General features: G+C 37.6%; 1 protein-coding gene across 4 annotated transcripts in view; it reads right to left on the reverse strand.

The window, feature by feature from the left end:
* Nucleotides 1-2,592: 2,592 nt before the first annotated feature.
* LIN28B (lin-28 homolog B) overlaps nt 2,593-17,262 on the reverse strand; it is a 109,799-nt gene continuing 95,129 nt past the window's right edge. For 2 of the 4 annotated variants that reach the window (XM_057739744.1, XM_057739742.1), the window contains one exon: nt 2,593-3,129. In XM_057739744.1, the coding sequence (XP_057595727.1) occupies nt 2,760-3,129 (370 nt within the window). In that variant the 3' untranslated portion in view covers nt 2,593-2,759. The remainder of the gene's footprint in view (nt 3,130-17,262) is intronic. The other 2 variants (XM_057739743.1, XM_057739745.1) reach the window with 1 other exon arrangement.

Consider the following 17,262-nt stretch of genomic DNA (forward strand, 5'->3'; position numbering starts at 1 on the left):
ATTACTCACAAGTGTTCGTCAGAAACATGCAATTGTGAATTACGATCTATACTACAGATAAAAAGGTTCTGTACCAGAGAATTCTCAGCCACTGTACGGCTGCAGCAGCATAAAGGTGTGCTATGCATCAACTATGAGGTAGCCTTTTGCTGTAAACAGAATAATATTTCACCCCTGTAAGTGGACACTGTGCTTACATCAGTGATATTCACATATGCAAGGAGTTGAGGAAGTCTCCTTTAGAGTACTTTTCACATGAACTAAAAATAGGAGACCTGATATCCGACGTTCAGAAATTTTGATCTATGTCAAACTCAGAGGTAGTTATTCCTAACGTCAGTACATAATACTTACATAAAGGTCTAAGTTATTTGGTTTGTTTTGAGTAAGCAGGACTGTAGACTATTCTGTAAAGAAACAACAATATTATATGGTATGTTCCCTGAGCAAAGGTCTTTGTCCTGAGTATGTTATGTAATAATGATAATATTCTCATATAAAAAATAAACCCCAACTTTTTATAATAAGATAGGTTTGGTATGTGCTTAGTTCAGTCTGGTGAGATGCTGAAAAATGATTTCAAATTGCACCCATAAGGTCCACAGTTATAAAATGTTTCTTTCTGTCTGTCTTTTTTTTAAACCATGATCTCAGCTCTGAACTCTTTATATGTAAACAGGGAATGTCCAATTCTCAAGTCCATAATTTCCTATTTCTAATAAGGTCAAGGAACTTTGGTTTGAATTTTCAAAGTGACTTATTATGTTCTGCATTTTTACTGTTAACCTGCTTATTATACCTGCTAAAAATTAAGCAATGCCACTTTGATTTGTCTACATAATTTAAATAAGCTTACAATCCTCACATAAGGCAAGGAAGAACTTCTCTATAGCTATTTATCACATTCAATATCGTCAAAGGTAAGCTTTGCATCACAGCACTGATATTTCAGCATATCCCATGGAGATTCTCACAAACACTGTCAACTCAAGCTGAGTTGGAAAGGGCTGGCGGCCCAGCCCGAGGCTCGCTCTCCTTCCGCGTGGCTTGCTGAAACGGCATCAACCTTACAAGTCTCCCTCAGCAGCACAAGTGGGGGAGAGAGCAGACACCGTTCAGCAGAACGTGTCTCATTTGAATCATGCTATTTTCTGTTTCTGATTATCTGAGCTTACACCAACAGGCTCACACAAGACTATGTTTATTGCCAATGTAAAGCATTACCACTAACTGGTACCTTCTTCGAGATGTTTCTGAAATTGATCCATTACATCTAGAACCAGGATGACACCAGAATGAATGTTTTTCATGACTGAAGCCTGAAGGGACCAATACTATAATCGACCCCCAGCCAGTTTACTAATATATGCGAGGACCAACCCGAGAAGCATCTCTGTCCCCATCATCGAGTGTTCATCCTGAATCTCCCACGTAGGTCCCTTCAGTAGCAGTCATGAGGGAATTCCCCTAAGATCAACTGTATTGTATAAAATACTTCTGGCTCTCTGGTAGAAGAGGTTTGGGAACCTCCTGCCCCAGGCTCATCACTCTAGTCATCTGCCACCAAACACGGCGTTTTTTTAGTATTATTCAAGGTCATACATATTGGGCAATTGTGAGCATTCACTTAATGTTCATTCTCAACCCTGGCATTTTATTCATATCTGTGTGGGTTGGTTTGTTTGTTTTAGAAAACAAGTTAGGTAACTCTCCAGGGGGAATAAAAACAGCCACCGAAAACATACACCACATGATTGGAGTTTTCCTCCAAGGTCTTCAGTAGTCAGCAAGGAGGCCCCTGCTTGAAGCGATGGTTAGAAGGACTGACTCTGTCAAGGGAAGCTGCTGTTGCTACAGTCCCTCGAAAACCTCACAACAGGTAAGAGATTATAATGCGCTGGTATCAAAATACCATTGGAAACAATCCAGTCACTACGTTTATACATTGCCCTCCCCTTCATTTCTCTGAATAGGCATCTAATTTACAATCAAAACATATGAATTAAAAACACTGAAATATGGGCACAGAAATTACACATTCATTGTCTTTTCTGGAGTTATGTATCCCAGATTCAGAAAAGCTTATGGCAGTCGGAGGCATATGGAGTTAAGGTACTGCCTTCAAAGGGGGTAGGGTGGGAGACACACTCTATAGATATCAAGAAAAAGAGGCAATCCCAAATTCGGGAGAACTGATGTCTTAAAAACCTTTAGTACCATATGATTGGCAGCTCTGAGATCTGAAGTATCCTTTGGTTCACACAAAAGGTAACAGTCATTTTTTTTTTTTCCCCTAATGTAATATAAAGGGAATGGTATTTCAAGAAAAACTCCAGGGGTTATTTTCAAAACCATCTGAAATGCTTCACATGGGTTTTTAATTCTTGGGGATGTCCAATTCTGCGAGGGAGGGTGTGTGCTTGTATCTCTATACACACACATATAAAGACAAAGCCTCTTTATATATACGTCTGCATTCTATAGAAAATCCTCCCCCACACACACACAGACTCAGGCTCTCTCCCTCTCACACGTGCTCATGTAGGTACATACAGCATCGCATCCTCTGAGTCACATGACACATGACACCCTGCTCAAAGGTAATTTGCTTAGAGTGATTTGTCTGTTTAAAAAAATTCACAGTTCCTCAACAGTAGTTAAAAACCCCAGGTCAGCGGCTGTTTGTGAAATACGGTTCCCCTGTACTTGCATGAGGTAGACTTCCCAACCGGGGAAAGAAAATGATACGTTAAGAAGGGTTATGTCTTTTTCCTTTTTTGAACAGAAGGCCCCTTTTTGCTTTGTTCTTCTGGTGCTGCAGACGACTTCGTGGAGGAAGCTTCTGGAGGTGACCTGCCTGGCCACTCTGAGATCTCGGACCTCACCTCCTGAGGAAACGGTGATGACGTATAGCCATGCCCTCCGCCCACCTCTCGAGGGAAAGTCGAAGTGCACGGCTGGGGCTCGGCTTCCTGTCTTCCCTGAGAACTGGTGGGCGGCTGCACCACAGTTTTGTGAGGGCAGTTCGCCACCATGTGCGTGATGCTCTGACAGCAATGGCACTTCTTTGGCTGAGGAGGTAGACTACATTCCTTAGCATGATGATCAAGGCCACCACAATTGTAGCATCTGCAAGAATAGTGAAAACATCTTAAGAAGGAGCATATATCAAAAAAGACGTCAGAAATCAAAACTATACTCAAATACAGACTGTCAAAGAGATCAGCTTCTTTGAATATGCCTTCTTGACAAACGTGTTGTATTAAACGCAAAAGTCAATGAAAAACAAGAGTCGGAAAGCATAAAAGACTATTTAATCACGTCCACATATAAACAACTCCTTTAGTTAGGTTATTGGAAGGGAAATTTAGTCCACTAGAGGGCAGCCACGTCCAACAAAAAAACCAGCTAGCTTGAAAACGACAGTTAAAAAACACAGCTGTTGCCTTAATATGCTGAACACCAATTCAATCAGCAATTGGGAAAATTATAGATCAAATTAAATTTTATGTTTTTAACATTTCTTTGGGTGTTAATAATTTTGGCTGTGGAAACCAGCTGAACTGGAAGAATTTTTTCCCACTGCACAAATTAGTGCAGTGAAATTTAATAAATAAGAAAGTCATATGTTGAATTAAAAAAAAAAAAAAGTCAGACATCTATGATGAATGATATCTGGGGAATTACCAAGTACTATGAGAGCAAGATAGAAAGTGTCTGAATCAGAAGAATGCTATAAAAGAAAGCTTCTTGATACTTATCAGATTAAGAAAGGTTGATGCTAGTTCATGGATGGGAAAAACATTCTGTAAGAAGTTAGTTTTCCTTCAGGGTAAATTCCCTAAATTGAAACAAATATAAATCCATCTTTAATTAATCCCTGAGTGCACACTGGGGGCACAGCTTATACTATATGTTTGAAATTCGGACGTAGCTTCCAAAAGCTGAGAAATTATTTGGAAGATATATTGCTTAATTTCAATCAGATTTTTGTTCTTTTAAAATTTTATATTAAAAACAATCAAATATCAAGTGGAGAAAATAAAGTTTTACATTTATGAAGGTTTGTAATCTACTTGTTGAGTACAAAATTTGCTTACTGATTTGTCTCCAAATTGAAATGCTTTAAGGGCTTTCCATTTTAAATTTATTTTCTGAATACATTTATGACTCCATACTTCTCATTATGAAATATACACAACAGGTCACGTTTTAAAAAAAATGATAGCAAAATGGCTGGTAACTGTTGAGAATCGACTTAAGATCATAATGACAAAATGGTTAATTATGATTAATTAGATTTGTGTGTGTGAGACTAGCAAGCTTAATAACTTATATTACCATATACTTCCAAGACAAGCTACTGTTAACCTCCTGGGAAGTATACATAGGATAGTTATGGGTATGTATTTTACCTTCCGAGATAAGTTATAGACTGAATTTTTTTTTTTACTTGGCAAAAACTAGGATAACTAACAGCCTTCTTCTCCAGTTATCGATATGATCTTGTAAATTTTAGAATAATGGATTCACAATACGGGCTTTTACTCTTTGCAGTAATTAACAAGTATTTTATGTCAGGGAAAAAAAGAAAGCATATTTCCAAAAATTAAAGGGAAAAACCAAGAAAACACTTTTTATGATTAAATAATTTATTGTGTAATTACATGCCTTAATAAAATAAATTAATAAAATTATTACAATGCAGATTCAATATTGTTTTAGCTATGTGTTCTAAGAGATAATGCAAAATTAAAGAATAAAAATTACTGACTGATGCTTCAAATTCAGGTCCCCAAAATACAGTCAAAAATGGCATCTTTGAGCAGTAAAAGCATACTACTTATAATAATGTTTTTCCACATACTTCTCTTCTACAATGGAAAAGTGAATTCTTAAATTTGCCCATCTATAAAATATCTTCTTTTGAATTAAATTCAAAATTAAATAATTCACTTCCTTAAAAAAAAAAATAATTCACTTCCTTGAGGATAACATCCACTCAGGAGCTCATTTTTGAAGAGAGAGAAAATAGGTTAAAGGCTTGAGTAATAGAGCCGGCTCTCCCACGGACACATCAGTTTCGTCAGTCATTGTGGTATGTGCACTGTTATCCAATTCAGGGAACAATTTGCCCCCTCATTTACCAAGGGCCTGATGTCAGGATGCCATTTTTTCAAATGGGGTCTTCCATCATATTCTGTATGTGCATTTAACATTACATTTGGGTTTTAAAAGTAACTTTTAAGGATACTATGGAATTTTGCTTTCCTTGCATTTTGATCTGCACAGTTAATTCACTCCCTTAGCTTTTCAGATTCATGCTATCATCAGGCTAGACTGCCTTCCACACTGAAAAAGATTTGCATTCAGTATATATGTGCTTATTAGCCTTAAAGGGGAGGAGTGGTGTGTATTCTTCTCTTCCATTTAAACATCCAATGCCAATCACTCTTACTAGGAGTACAGATCACACCCAATTATGAAACCCCTTCCTTCCCAAGGGACTAACACCAAAATGGAACAGCTCACAAATAATATCACACCACATCCTCCATACAAAGCTCTGCATGGCACTAGTCTCCTTTGTTCACTCTCCACACCCCTCCAAATCAGCTTGCTTTTGTTAATTTGAATGAATTTTATGCTGTGATGGGAGCATTAAAACAGGTCCCAAGAGTGATTTTAAAAAAAATGAGAGGTGACACTGCATACAGATAGAAAGCCAGTTTTGCTTGTCTGAAAGTGTAATAACAACAAAATACAACACAGGCGCTTCTAAGTACTTGAAAGTGTTAACTTATTAAGAATATATATGGAAACAAATCCATATTCTGGGGGGTTAGAGGGAGGGCATTAAGGATAAGGATACAGTGATCTGTAAGCTTCTAAAGAGGAAGGAAACGTTGAAAGAACAGTAAGGCCTTCCTAGGTTGCACAGTGGTTAAGAAACCACCTGCCAACGCAATGGACATGGGTTCGATCCCTGCCCCAGGAAGATACCACATGCCGCGGAGCAACTAAGCCTGTGCGTCACAACTATTGAGTCTGCGCTCTAGAGCCTGTGAGCCACAACTACTGAAGCCCACACGCCTAGAGCCTGTGCTCTGCAACAAGAGAGGCCACCGCAATGAGGAGCCTGCACACCACAATGAAGAGCAGCCCCTGCTCAACGCAACTAGAGAAAGCCCATGTGCAGCAACGAAGACCCAACACAGCCAGTAAAAAAAAAAAAAAAAAAAAAAAGAACAGTAAGTAAAGAGCATCAGGGAGAGAGAACAGAGTGGGAAAGTGCAAGCGATGGGGCAGGAAGGAGAGACGATGTAGGAAAGGAGCACATAAAAAACCCTGGGAAAGAGAGATGAAAGACGGATCAATACAGTTTCAAATGGGAGGCCAGAGGGGTAGGGAAAAGTCACAGATCAGAAAGAGTTTCAGAACCTAACCTGGAGAACCCATAACCAACTCTTTGAAGAGATTATCGTTGTTAACCCTGATACAATCCAACTAAATCCAGAGATGATACTAACGACACTCGTCAAGGCTACAGTTTTCGATTTTACTATGTCCGAACACTTGTTATTGAAATCAATTGTGTGTCAATCAACCCAAGACCTGGAGTGCTGGACCCCAGTCTGAAGGTGGGATGGAGGGGGATGGGCAGAAATGCCATCCCAGCCCCCAGGAGAGCAAAGGATCCAGGGTGATGGAAGCCACATGCCCACCCTGTACCTCCTGAGGGCAAGAGAGACAGATTCTTAAGCCGACCTTCCAGAAGGCCCTATTCTGTTCTGAGAGCTTCCAAACAACCTAAATTCACCTCTGAGTGTAGCTTATTCACTCCATAGGATCTGCCCCAAAATACCAGAGGAGTTAGAAAACATTGATGAACATGAACCACAGAGATGGAAACAGTAACAGCGCACACATCTTCTGACTTTTATCAAAGCAACCTATTCTTCATGCAAATTTGTTTCTTTTATTATTCTTATATCCAAACTCCTAAGACTGTAAGCCAATTAAACAATAAAAAAAGTTAATAATGTTAATTTCTATATATTTTTCCTAAGTACAATGGTGAAACTACTGAGTTTTCAAAAGTATTGGTTAGTGGTGACTTCTGTTTATTAAAAAGGGTTCTCACGGAAAAAATACATATTTAACACCAGAAAAAAATTTTTAACACCAGAAAAATTTTTACGTGCATCTTTTGAAATACAAAAGCCAATATCCTCCTCCCTCAATTACCTGAACTCATGCTAAAAATAAAATAATCTCTACACATCAGGGCTGAACATACTATTAACAGAATTAAAATGATAATAATAGGAATAATACTGAGGTTCAACTTATTAAGTATTTACTATATTCCAGACACGGTGCAAAAGGTTTTTCATATGTAATATAAAACCGAATCCTCCTCCAAATCCTGTGAAGTAGGTACTACAATATCAGCACTGTACTGATGAGAAAAGGCTCAAAGAGTATACAGAGAAGGAAACTTTAATTGAAAATAATAAATTTCACTTGCATTTTAATTACATAAAAACATTATACCCAACAATGTTGATGTAAATTTTATTATGTGAAAGTCTAAAAAAAATAAGGGTCCTGAATTTAAAACACCAACAAACACACAGATTTGAAGTGGATTTTTCTTGAGACTTGGGTTACCATTCTGTCACTAGGGTGTGGGGACGTGAGCTTGTTCCTCTGAGCTGTTCCATCTAAAGGCTGCAACGTGTCTAGGCCAGACTTTTCACTGCCAACGCCCAGTTTTTTCCCAACCCTCTTGTACTTTCTATCTTGAAAGCTTTTGTCTAAAAAAATATTAATAATAATCAGTTAATAATTTTTCCATTCTCCTTAATCATATGTTTAAGACCATAAACTGGAACTTCAGGTTGATATGCTATAATCGGAGCTATCAAACTGACTCCGTGAAATCCCAGCCAAAATAAAGAAAATAAATTCCAGTCATTGTAGTTTAGCCCATGAAGCCACACTGTGATGTGAATAATATTTAGGCCTTGAAATAAATACTGCGATGAGATTCTAACTGGCTGGAGCAAATGTAAATTGCTCTTAGAGGGAAATTTGACAGCATATTTCAAAATATTAATATGCATATTCTCTGAGCCAGCAACTCTAACTCTAGGAATTTGCCCTCCAGGTATATTCACGGAGAAGCACAGTGACTTGGGTACTAAAATATTAACTAGAGTGTTGTCCATATTGGTAAAAAGTAGAAAAATTAAAGACAAATAAATACTTATAGTCAAAACCAGGTAGTCTGGCTATAGAGTCTTTGCTCTTTACCACCAAGCTACAAAAAAAAACAAAAAACAAAAAAAAACAAACACTCTACAGATACTGAAAGGAATGAAGCAAAAGAATATTTTTTAAAATGAGGTAGATCTGTATGTACTGACATGGAAAGATCTCCAAGACAAATTAAGTGAAAAAAGCAAACCACAGAATAATACATAAAAGATGGTATAATCTCATTTATGTTTCAAAAACACTATATATGATTATAAGTAAGTGTATGCATTTTTAAATGCACGGAAAACCACTGGAAGGATAGACAGTACATTAACAGTGGTTAAATCTGGAGAGAATACAGGTCAAGGCGAAGGTGAACTTTCACTTTTGCTCCATAAGTTCTTGTATAATTTCTTTTTTAAAATAACCAGAAAATTTAGATTATTTGTGTAATTGAAAAAGAGAAAAGAGCAATTATAAGGCTGCATTTCCGTTTTATAATCTGACCATTATTATCGTTAGTCATCTAACAGTTAATGTGTACACCAGCAATTCTAGAATCATCTTGGAAGCTTTTTAATAAATACTTATACCTGAGCCCTACTCCAGACCATTAAATCGGAATCTTTGAGGGCAGACCCCCCAGGCATCAATACTTTTAAAAAAGCTTCCCAGGTGATAGTGAACAGCTACTGGAGAACCACAGCTGCATACAAACCTGAGTTTACTGACAACCTTAACCAAGAGAGAGCACTCCATAACCCCAACCGCAAGGAACGTGGTTCAAAACAGAATACTGAATACTCCCCAAACACTGTTTCAACAGTTCATCGATGCCTTGAAAGGAAGAAGGAAGGAAGGGAGAGAAGGGGGCGGGAGGGGGGAAAAAGGTGTGTCTAGATCTTGTTTCTTTACTTTGAACTAAAAATGATTCCCTGAAACTTCTGGCTGTAACAGCACAAAAGCCCACAACTTTTTACGATCACTGATTCCTGCTTCTTTTCTAAGGAAAACATTGCAAAAATCTGCTGAGTTTAGCTTCAGAAGTAGTTTCTCTGTTTCTGAAACCATTACTCAGTTCTTAGTTCATCAATCAAGGATGGGTTCAAGGTATGGGATCACCCATGTCACCAAAACAGGTGATAATTTACAGCGCTTGAATCAATTGCTCCATTCTCTAAACTTCACCATCATTACCAATTAACATTTACTGATTTCCCATAATAACTCTTTTAATTCTCCATCTTCTGTTGTCTCCATCTACAATAATTCTCAAAACCATATAAACTTGTTTCCTATAGAGATACTCCCAACGAACATTTCTAATGGCCAAATTCTGTTGGCTATTACATACAAAATGAATATAAACATAAGAAAAAGATCTCTGCTTTTTATAAAATCTGTTAGCCATGGAATTTTTAAAATCTCTAATATTTAAACTACATTTCACCTAAAAGAGTGCCACTGATAAAGTTACTACTGCCCACTCTGTTTTTTTAAACTTAGAGAAAAATAAAGTGCATACTTTAAAACCTGCTTATTATTAGTTAGACCACGCTGAGGATTGTTTTCAGTGTTTTTTTTAAAAACAAAATTTCATCAGTATAACTGTCATTCAGTTCTCTCTGGTGAATAAATGCTAGATGTCTGGATGGCTCTCTACGGCCTAATGTTAGTCCCAGGAAGCAAGGGTCAGTCTAATGTGGATGGAACTGATGTGAATTCAAAACTCTACAACTGCTGGCAGAGGAAATGAACGCTCTCTGCCTCCTCCAAACCTGTGCTCAGACCATTTACTAAACAGATCTGGGGTCTGCACTGAGTTCAAAGGGTATTTTTTACTTACCAACTAATAACCTCTTTTACCAACTGGTTCTACGATGTGCAATTATCTAGATATCTTGCCTATCAGTGGATTCAACTGCTTATAAGACCCATGCAACCATTTTCATAAATTCAAATGAAAAATAGAAAAAAAAACACTTAAGAATATCTACAATGAGTACGACTTTGTACTTAACACTAATGAAATATATGTGAATAATTAGCTGGAGGATAATATATACATATATATTGATATATATATAAATAATCTTGTTTGATGTCTTCGCCTGACTGCTTTTTGGATTGTCTTATGTTTATTAGTTTTTGGACATTCTCTCTGATTAATGCCATGGTCTGTCGTCTGTATCATAACACCAGCTAAAAATGTACCACAGTATCTTGACAACCAGCTAAAATATAGTAATAGCTCTATTCGCAAACCTTTCATCATCTTATAAAAACAAGAAGATAAGATGGAAAATGCGGGCGACAGATGTGATGAATAGTGGTGCAGGGTCAAGAGAAGTAGGGATGGAACATACAGCAGATTTTAAAGAGCAGAGGACATGAAAGGGGAGGGAAACCACTGGAGAAACTGGGGCAAAGGGAGCCTTTTTCATGGAAGGGCCCTTCCATCACGTATAACTGTAAGCCAGGCGTTTCTGTATTTCATTCCATATGTTTAAAAGTACTTAGAGGTTATGCAGCAATTCCATGGAACAATAATCGTTTGTTGAGAATTTGCTGCTTTGTACCATAACTTGAGAGGGAGCGTAATAATAAATTCTAGGTCATAAATTAAATCTGTATTTGAAATAGAAATGTTATCTTTCTTTTAGGTGACAAACAACATCCCACACAGGTAATCTCTTGTGGCTAATGGAAAAGTTGAAAAAACAAGGAGAAAGATGGACTCAAACACAGATAACTTAATGCCTTCCAATTTCTTGGCAGTAAAAGCAGTCTGTTATAAAATAGGACCCAATCTCACATGCAGCAGGCACTCTGCCAGCACGGCTCTCACAATCCCAACACAGCTGAGGAGGAGTGTCCAGGTCAGGACAACACACACACACACACACACACACACACACACTGACACACACACACACTCACAAGCCACATGTATTTTTGAAGTGGCAGTGTTGCAACTATCCAAACTGCTGGTTTAAATTCGTTCTTGTTGGAACCAAGGTCAATTTATCTACCATGTTTGTTCACACTGACCTTTAGGTATAGAGTGTTTTTAGAAGGTTAGTACAGGTATTAAATATGAAGGAAAGACATTCAATATTTAACTTATCTTGAGATGGTTAAAATTAGGTATTTACCTAGATGGAAGAATCAGATTCTAATAATCTGACTACAGCAGTCTGAAACTGTTGTTTCATTTATCTATTCCAGCAGCCTTGCTGAAAACTTAAAACCCCAGGGCTGTTTGCTTTCCACCAGGCCATTTCACATTCACCAGTGTCAGAGGTGTGACACCTGCTGTAAATAAGCACTGCTATGGCCTGAAGAAAGGCAATTCCACTACTGCTTTTGTGTCGACTTTTATAAATGTTTTTCTTGCTCATCACATGATTTCTTTTGGGCTTTAGCTCAGAAAACCAGTCTTATTTTGATGATTGACATTATTTCACAAATTCTCAAGTGATATCTTTCTCTTTATGTGTACACTGAATTTTTTTATTATTAAACGTTTGATTGATTAGAGGCACAAGAAATCAAAAAAGGAATTTCATTATGATTACTTGATAGGTGAAACAATAATTTGTTATCTAGAGAAGTAGACGTAAAGATCAAAACAATATATGAGAGAATTTAAACACAATAAAAATACTTAAGGATTTAAAAAAAAAACCTTAGGTATTTAAACAAGGACTACAAAATTAAAAAGTGACTAGCTCCTATTTTGTCACACACACCTCATCCGTTACAGCATAGAAGGAAGAGACAGCATGAGAAATTTCAAAGGAAAGAATGATGTACAGAGGTCAAGAATCAATTTTAGTGGCATGACTGATGAACTGCACAGAAGAAGGTTAGATAACAGTTCCAGATTTATGCTGGTTATCTGCAAGCTGGAAGCAAAAAGAGGGCTGGATTAAAAGATGCAATCCTAGTTTTAGCCAAATCAGTTACTGCTGTTATTACTTAGGCCAAATGTGGGTTATTTGAAAACTCTGAAGTTATCATGGCTTAATTACTTTTGATGCCAGTAATAATGTTGGTAGTATTTGAGTTTCTACGAAGATAGTGTTAACTCCCTATTGTTGTATTACTGAACTAATATTTTTAATATTAACACTGAATTGTTGCTATATTCCTGAATTAGTAAGAACTCTTATGTAAACTTTGCACTTTGACAATGTTTATATGAGTAGCATTAAAATATATTTATAGAGGACCTGTTGTCCTAGAGCAAGTTGCTTAAGGTGACCTACCTAAAATGTACCCTCAGGATTAATTCATGTGCAAGATGCAAAAGAAGATTGTGCCAAACCATCTCCCATTGCTACAGCTACTCAGGAATCAGAAGGAGTTAAAACTATTCTGCTGAAATCACCAAGGAAACGATCAATAAGTTTGATCTCCCATTCCAGCACCAGCTACTGCTGAGGAAAATGATGAAGTACAGATGAGATGTAAATGACCTCTGTCCCCTTTCCCCTCTAGCCCAACTGGTCTTCCTGTGACTTGCTATATATTGCCCTTTGCCAAGAATCAGCAATTCTTAAATCCTTTACCACGTAGGTATGTAGGTAGGTGAAAACTGAACAAGGAAAATTGCTACTATGTTCAGATAACCTCCATAAACTGTGATATTATCTGCTCTCTGTGTAGGTCTCATCTTGAAAGTTAAAGCTTAAGGTAAAGCCATGTAAGGTATTCTTAGCCTCATGGCTAACTTTTTTTTTCATCCTCACTGGTCACAGCTGCCCTTCATGTTATCCCAGCTTTTCACATGACTAAAGATTGATGGTCAAGCTCCTAAGGCATCCTTACAGATCTTTTCTCTGATCATTGATCCCTTATGGAATCTTGTTTCCCTATCTGAACATTTTAAGGCTGTGACTTTGTGAACACACAGCCACTGGTATAAAAAGAGACAGCTGTTGAGCCAAGGATGGACGTAAAAAGTGAAGGTAGTATCAGAAAAGCAGATAGGTCCTTGGACAGAGACAAGCAAGGACTGTTTACCCATGTCCAAATATTCTTAATAAGTGCAAACCATTAGGATTAGAGTCTACACATTAACAAATTTATGTGTGTGTATTCCATAAACCAAACTATGGCTTGCCTTGAAAACAATTCCTTTAGCATTTGAACAATGGAGTTTTCAACTCCTTTGGTCATCTTTTAAATTTGGCTGGTAAAGTTTACTTGAAAAATTTGGTTTATTCTCTTAGTGGGACAAAAGAAACAAAGCCACTGAAGAATTTTTCTATCTTTCTCTAACAAAAAAAAATCTTTTTTTTTTTTTTGCCACACCACGTGGCTTCTGGGGGTCTCAGTTTCCCGACCAGGGATTGAACCTGGGGCACAGCAGTGAAAGCCCAGAATCCTAACCACTAAGCCACCAAGGAACTCCCTAACAAAAAAATTCTTAAAAGAAAATATCCAGGCAGGTGTGGTGAAAGGAGATTACCTTCTTTGGATGATACCCGATCTTTTTAAAAAAATGCATGTATTTCAGAAATAAACATTTAAAAACATGACAGCTGAAAGTGGCAAAGTGCTATTTATCACACTGAGTGTGAAGTTCTCTTTTTATGTTTTATTTTTATAATTTAATTGAATGCAACATGTGTAAGGAAAAAGGTGCGCTTCAGTGGAAAGCTGTGCATTGTCTAGACCTAGGACTCACAATTACAGATTATCTAATTCTGATTCTTTGGGAGTTATTTTACAGTTCTTTAAATCGCCAATAACTACATGAAGTTATTCCTGCCCACAGAGTAGCAAATTCTGCCCTGTCAGGTTCAATTTACTTCCCTTTCTCATGTGGAAAAAGCTAGTGTTGCTTCCACTTGCATGTTAATTTCAATATTCCTGGCCTTCCCTGGTGCACAGTGGTTAAGAATCCACCTGCCAATGCAGGGGGACACAGGTTCCAGCCCTGGGCCGGGAAGATCCCACATGCCTCGGAGCAACTAAGCCCGAGCACCACAACTACTGAGCCTGCACTCCAGAGCCTGTGAGCCACAACTACTGAAGCCTGTGTGCCTAGAGCCCATGCTCCGCAACAACAGAAGCCACTTCACTGAGAAGCACGCGCACCGCAACGAAGAGTAGCCCCCACTCTCCACAGCTAGAGAAAGCGGACGCGCAGCAACGAAGACCTAATGCAGCCAAAAATAAAATAAATAAAAATAAATTTATTTAAAAACAATTTCAATATTCCTCATCTATGAATGTGTCTGTCTTTTGGAATCTCCTTTGAAAAGGTTTTAACATCTGCTTATTTCCCTCACTTGAGTTAAATAAAATCTTTACACTTGCTTGTTTTATATCTGTATGAGAGTCATGACATCACCTTTTTTGAAAACTATCCTATAATTTTCATACAGTAAATCTACTGTTTTAATAAATTCTATCAGAAAATTTTGTAGATGAAGAAAATTATAACAATATTAATCTGTGTATAATACAGTTTTATGTGTGGGAAATTTGCTCACAATTCCTATATTCTGGAAGGTATTCTTTCATCTAGCTCTTAGGACACTCTATTATATTGCTTTTCTTTCTACCTTTCTGACATTGTTTTCCTATTTTATTCTCAGTATCTTTCTGGATTCACCAAAATCTAAACGTATGCTTATCTATCATCTCTCCTTTGAAAAACTGATCCATTTCCTTAAACAAACAACTTTATTTATGCTGATCACTCACAAATTATTCCCACTTTGAGGTCTTTCTGTAATTTCAAACTCAATTCATCTCCTTGAGGCCATTCTGACTCCTTGTTTCCAGATGTCTTCCAATACTGATTAATCTTCCTGTAAGTTCCATCATTCATCACTGCATTCATAGTGCCTACTGTTATATTACTTCGTTGCCTCAAAGCAAAGGAAAAGGTCCTATGAAAATCTTCACTATCTTCTTGTCCTTTAAAAGCAAAATGGAGGGCTTCCTAGGTGGCGCAGTGGTTAAGAATCCACCTGCCAATGCAGAGGACCCGGGTTCAATCCCCGCTCCAGGAAGATCCCCACGCAGTGGAGCAAATAGGCCCATGTGCCACAACTACTGAGCCTGTGCTCTAGAGCCCGTGAGCCACAACTATTGAGCCCATGTGCTACAACTACCGAAGCCCACGGTGCCTAGAGCCCGTGCTCCACAACAAGAGAAGCCACTGCAATGAGGAGCCTGCTCACCACAATGTAGAGTAGCCCCTGCTCACTGCAACTAGAGAAAGCCCATGTGCAGCAACAAAGACCCAATAAAGCCAATAAATAAATAAATATTAAAAAAAGCAAAATGGCAACATAAAGCTTACCCTTGGGTCAACTTTCCTAAACCTATACACAGTTTTCTCAGTATCTTGTCCATTTGGGGATAGATTCCTGTCTCCAGCTTGATGCCATATCAAAGACTGGTCATTTGGATACTCCAGGTACATCTATCAACCCACCTGGTCCACTTAAATACCAACAGTGATGACCATATTAGTATTATCTTAGATAACATAAATGAAACATACAAAAATTTATTAAATTAGTCATACTGTATTACTTTTTAGTAGTGTAACAAAATAAAAACAATGAAAAGGAAAATTACTATGAGCTGCTGAAATCTGAAGGTGGAAAAGAGAGAATTTAGTACCAAAAGGGCGTCATCATGAGAGTGGGTGAGGTACACAGTAACAAATGTCAAAAAGAAACAGACATGCATTCCCCCCACCATACTTTTTGTACTAATATTACTGTCCTGTGTTCTAGACAATATTGCAGATTAACAGGTACCCACTAGGCTATCATACAACCCTCTGGCAGCAGCCTCATCTCCTGGGCAAAAACTACCAAATTCGGTTCAATTTCCCTTTATCTAGTCATCTTTTGATAAGCCTTTTGGACTTTTGGCTAAGCTTCAGTAATCATTATATAAGGAGTTCTCAAAGAAGTTGTAATGGGAGAACTAAAAGTTAACTCCGTGTTGGCATGCATCTTTGGAGATACTGCTAGTCTGAAGCTTGAGGAGATGCTAAGGTTGAAGTCACAGATTTAGGAGACATCACTGAAAGGACAGGCAGTAGTTAAAGCCATGGGACAGAGGCCAACCAGCAAAATGTGAAGAGTGAGAAGAGACCTGAGGGCAAAGTTTTCAGAAATATTTCTATCTAACAATTTTCAGATGGAAGAATCAGTGAGCTATCTAAGAAGGAAGAGTCAGGGGTAGTAGTGTCAACTGAAAAAAAATTGCACAACCTGAAAGTTGAGAGTTATGTGCAATTTTTTTCAGTCGACAGGAGGAAGGCAAGAAAAGAGGGGTTTCCCCAGTTAAAAAAGAAAATAGTTTAGTAGTGGAGAAAGTGGCTAATAAGATGAGGTATTAAAATAGGTTGATGGATTTAGCAAGCAGGCGGCAGGAAGAAGCCTCAGATAGAACATACAATGAATACAAAAGAATTAAGGAGCTAAAATTGAACTGCAGTGTCAGTATCAAACTTAACTTCCTCAGAGTCAAACATGCATATCTTAGGAAATAGGAGTCCCTCAGAAAGCAGAGAATAAGCCCCTTCCAAAGCTGTATACTGTACATTTTTGTAGAAAAATCACTGGAGTCAAATAGAAAAACAGAACAGACACAAACAGGATATTCCCACAAAAAGAGAAAGAAAAATGACACAAATATTTTTTAAATACTCACACTAGCAAAAATTAAAAAAAATTTTAAGTCAACCATCCCCCTCCAAAAAAGTAATGAATTACATTCCCTTCAAAGTAGCATATAAAAATACTCTGACCATACCACTGAAAACAACTAAGAATACTAGACAAAATATTTTAAAAACATCTTTTGAAATGCATTACTGATCAGGCAAGAAAGTAAGGAATGCTTAGAAGTTAAAAAGGAAGTGAAAGCAGGAAATCAGGGCAGGCAGTTAAGTGGAGCATTGAAACAGACTCTCACCCTGGAGGCATCCACATAACACTGCCAACCTTAAGCTCT

Source organism: Hippopotamus amphibius, chromosome 6, assembly GCF_030028045.1.
Source record: "Hippopotamus amphibius kiboko isolate mHipAmp2 chromosome 6, mHipAmp2.hap2, whole genome shotgun sequence".
NCBI classification, from domain to species: Eukaryota; Metazoa; Chordata; class Mammalia; order Artiodactyla; family Hippopotamidae; genus Hippopotamus; species Hippopotamus amphibius.